General features: G+C 37.6%; 1 protein-coding gene across 1 annotated transcript in view; it reads right to left on the reverse strand.

The window, feature by feature from the left end:
* SEC24A (SEC24 family member A) overlaps positions 1-2,061 on the reverse strand; it is a 92,193-nt gene that overhangs the window by 78,590 nt on the left and 11,542 nt on the right. Inside the window, exon 2 of the mRNA XM_012651306.1 lies at positions 1,198-1,665. Coding sequence (XP_012506760.1) covers positions 1,198-1,665 — 468 coding nt within the window. The remainder of the gene's footprint in view (positions 1-1,197; positions 1,666-2,061) is intronic.

A 2,061-nucleotide genomic window follows, 5' to 3' on the forward strand; every position in this document is an offset into this window, starting at 1 on the left:
ATGTATAGATTCAACATAATTCCTAACAAAACCCCAGCTATCTTTTTTTTTGCAAAACTTGACAAGCTGATCTTAAAAATCATATGGAACTGCAAGAGAACCAGAAGAGCCAAAACAATCTTGAGAACAAAAAAGTTAGAGGAGCCACACTTCCCCAATTCAAAGATTAATACAAAGCTACAGTAATCAAGATGTTTGGTACTGACATAAAAATAGACATATAGATCAATGAAATAAAATTCAGAGTCTAGAAGTAAACCCTAAATTTATGATCAACAGATTTTCAACAAGGGTGCCAAGACAATTCAATGGGAGAAAGACTAGTCTTTTCATCAAATAGTACTGGGACAACTGTATGTATAGCCACATGCGAAAGAAAGAAGTTGGACCCTACCTAATACCATATACAAAAATTAACCCAAAACTTATCAAAGACCTAAATGTAAGAGCTAAAATTATAAAACTCTTGGAAGAAAGCATCCATATAAATCTCTGTTCAGGGCCAAGCGTGGTGACTCAAGCCTGTAATCCTAGCACTTTGGGAGGCTGAGCAGGGAGGATTGCTTAAAGCCAGGAGCTGGAGGTTGCAGTGAGCCGTGATTGTGCTACTGCACTCCAGTCTGGGCAACCGAGCAAGACTCTGTCTAAAAAAGAGAAAAAAAATCTCTGTCCACTGCATGGAGTTATTGAGTACAACTGACCACTCAGTAATGCTGTACTCAATAATGCTCCTCACTCCAAAAGCATCATGTTTTGACCTGCTCCTCCAAGATCCTACACAGCTTATGGTCCCCAAACAGCCATGCCAAAAAGGTAACTCAAACCTCAAATGACCAAAGAGAGACCACAGGCATTTATTCACCTTCTCTAGCTGTGTGATGGAACCCAGTTCATTAAAGCAATGGCCAGTTCCTAAGGAAGTGGTTCTGCATACATACCTGAATCCCTGAAATATCATGGTAACTCAAAGAAAAACAGAAGACATCTTCAAAGGAAAGAAGCAAGGCAGGACCAATTCATAAATTTAAGTTATTTGAATTAATTCAGAGATTAGAAAAGTAATTTCTATAAAGACTAATAATGATTTTAAAAGCCAGTAACTTTCCATGTTTTTAAGGCTTTAAGTATTAATTCAAACATCTAAACAAGCAAAAGTTTCACATTTCTACATTTTATACACTCCTATAAAAATACTACCTGACTTTAAGAAGCTATTTTGAAGTGAAGGATCTCCAGAAGAAACATATGGATGATTGGTTGTAAAACTTGTATTCCCAGATACAGGTGGTTGGGATGATGCACGAGGAAAATGGTTTGTCTGTGATCCTGTGGATGGATAGTTATATTGCCAATTCGAAGGTGGTGGTGGGTTGGCTCCAGGAAGAAAGCTACCAGAAGGCATTGGTGTAGCAGCTGGGTTCTGAGAAGCAGGTAGTGGCATTTGAGGAACAGGACCGCTATGGAGCAAAGGTGTTACTGGATTAGAGGCCACAGGTGGTCTATTAAGAGTCTGCCCAGATCCCTGAGAACCACCATAGTTAGACTGTCCAGAGGCTGGATTCAAAGTCTTTGCTGGTATTAGATGAGGGTAGGATCCTGGAAGCTGGAAATTATATCCTTGGCTCACTGACACTTGTGAAGACATCAGTGCATTTTGGACAGGACCTTTCAATAAGAGGAGGAAAAATTAGTCTTTCAAACAAATATAGCAATACTTTAAAAAAAATAAAGAAAAGCATATGGTACTCTTACACTCAGCAATAAAAAGATAAATAACCCAATTTAAAAATAACGGAATTAAATAGACATTCAAATATATGTCCAAAGAGATATACAAATGGCTAATAAGCACATGCAATTATTAGTCATTAGAGAAATATAAACATCATTAGTCATTAAAGAAACATAAATCAAAACCACAATGAAATACCAATCACACCAACCAGGATGGGTAAAACGATAGACAACAACAAGTATTGGCAAGAATGGGGAGAAACTGGAACCCTCCTATTGCTAGTGTCACACAAAGGACTAATTATCAATAAAATGAATATACTAGGT

The sequence above is a fragment of the Propithecus coquereli genome, unplaced genomic scaffold, assembly GCF_000956105.1.
Source record: "Propithecus coquereli isolate 6110/MARCELLA unplaced genomic scaffold, Pcoq_1.0 Scaffold353, whole genome shotgun sequence".
Taxonomy (NCBI): domain Eukaryota; kingdom Metazoa; phylum Chordata; class Mammalia; order Primates; family Indriidae; genus Propithecus; species Propithecus coquereli.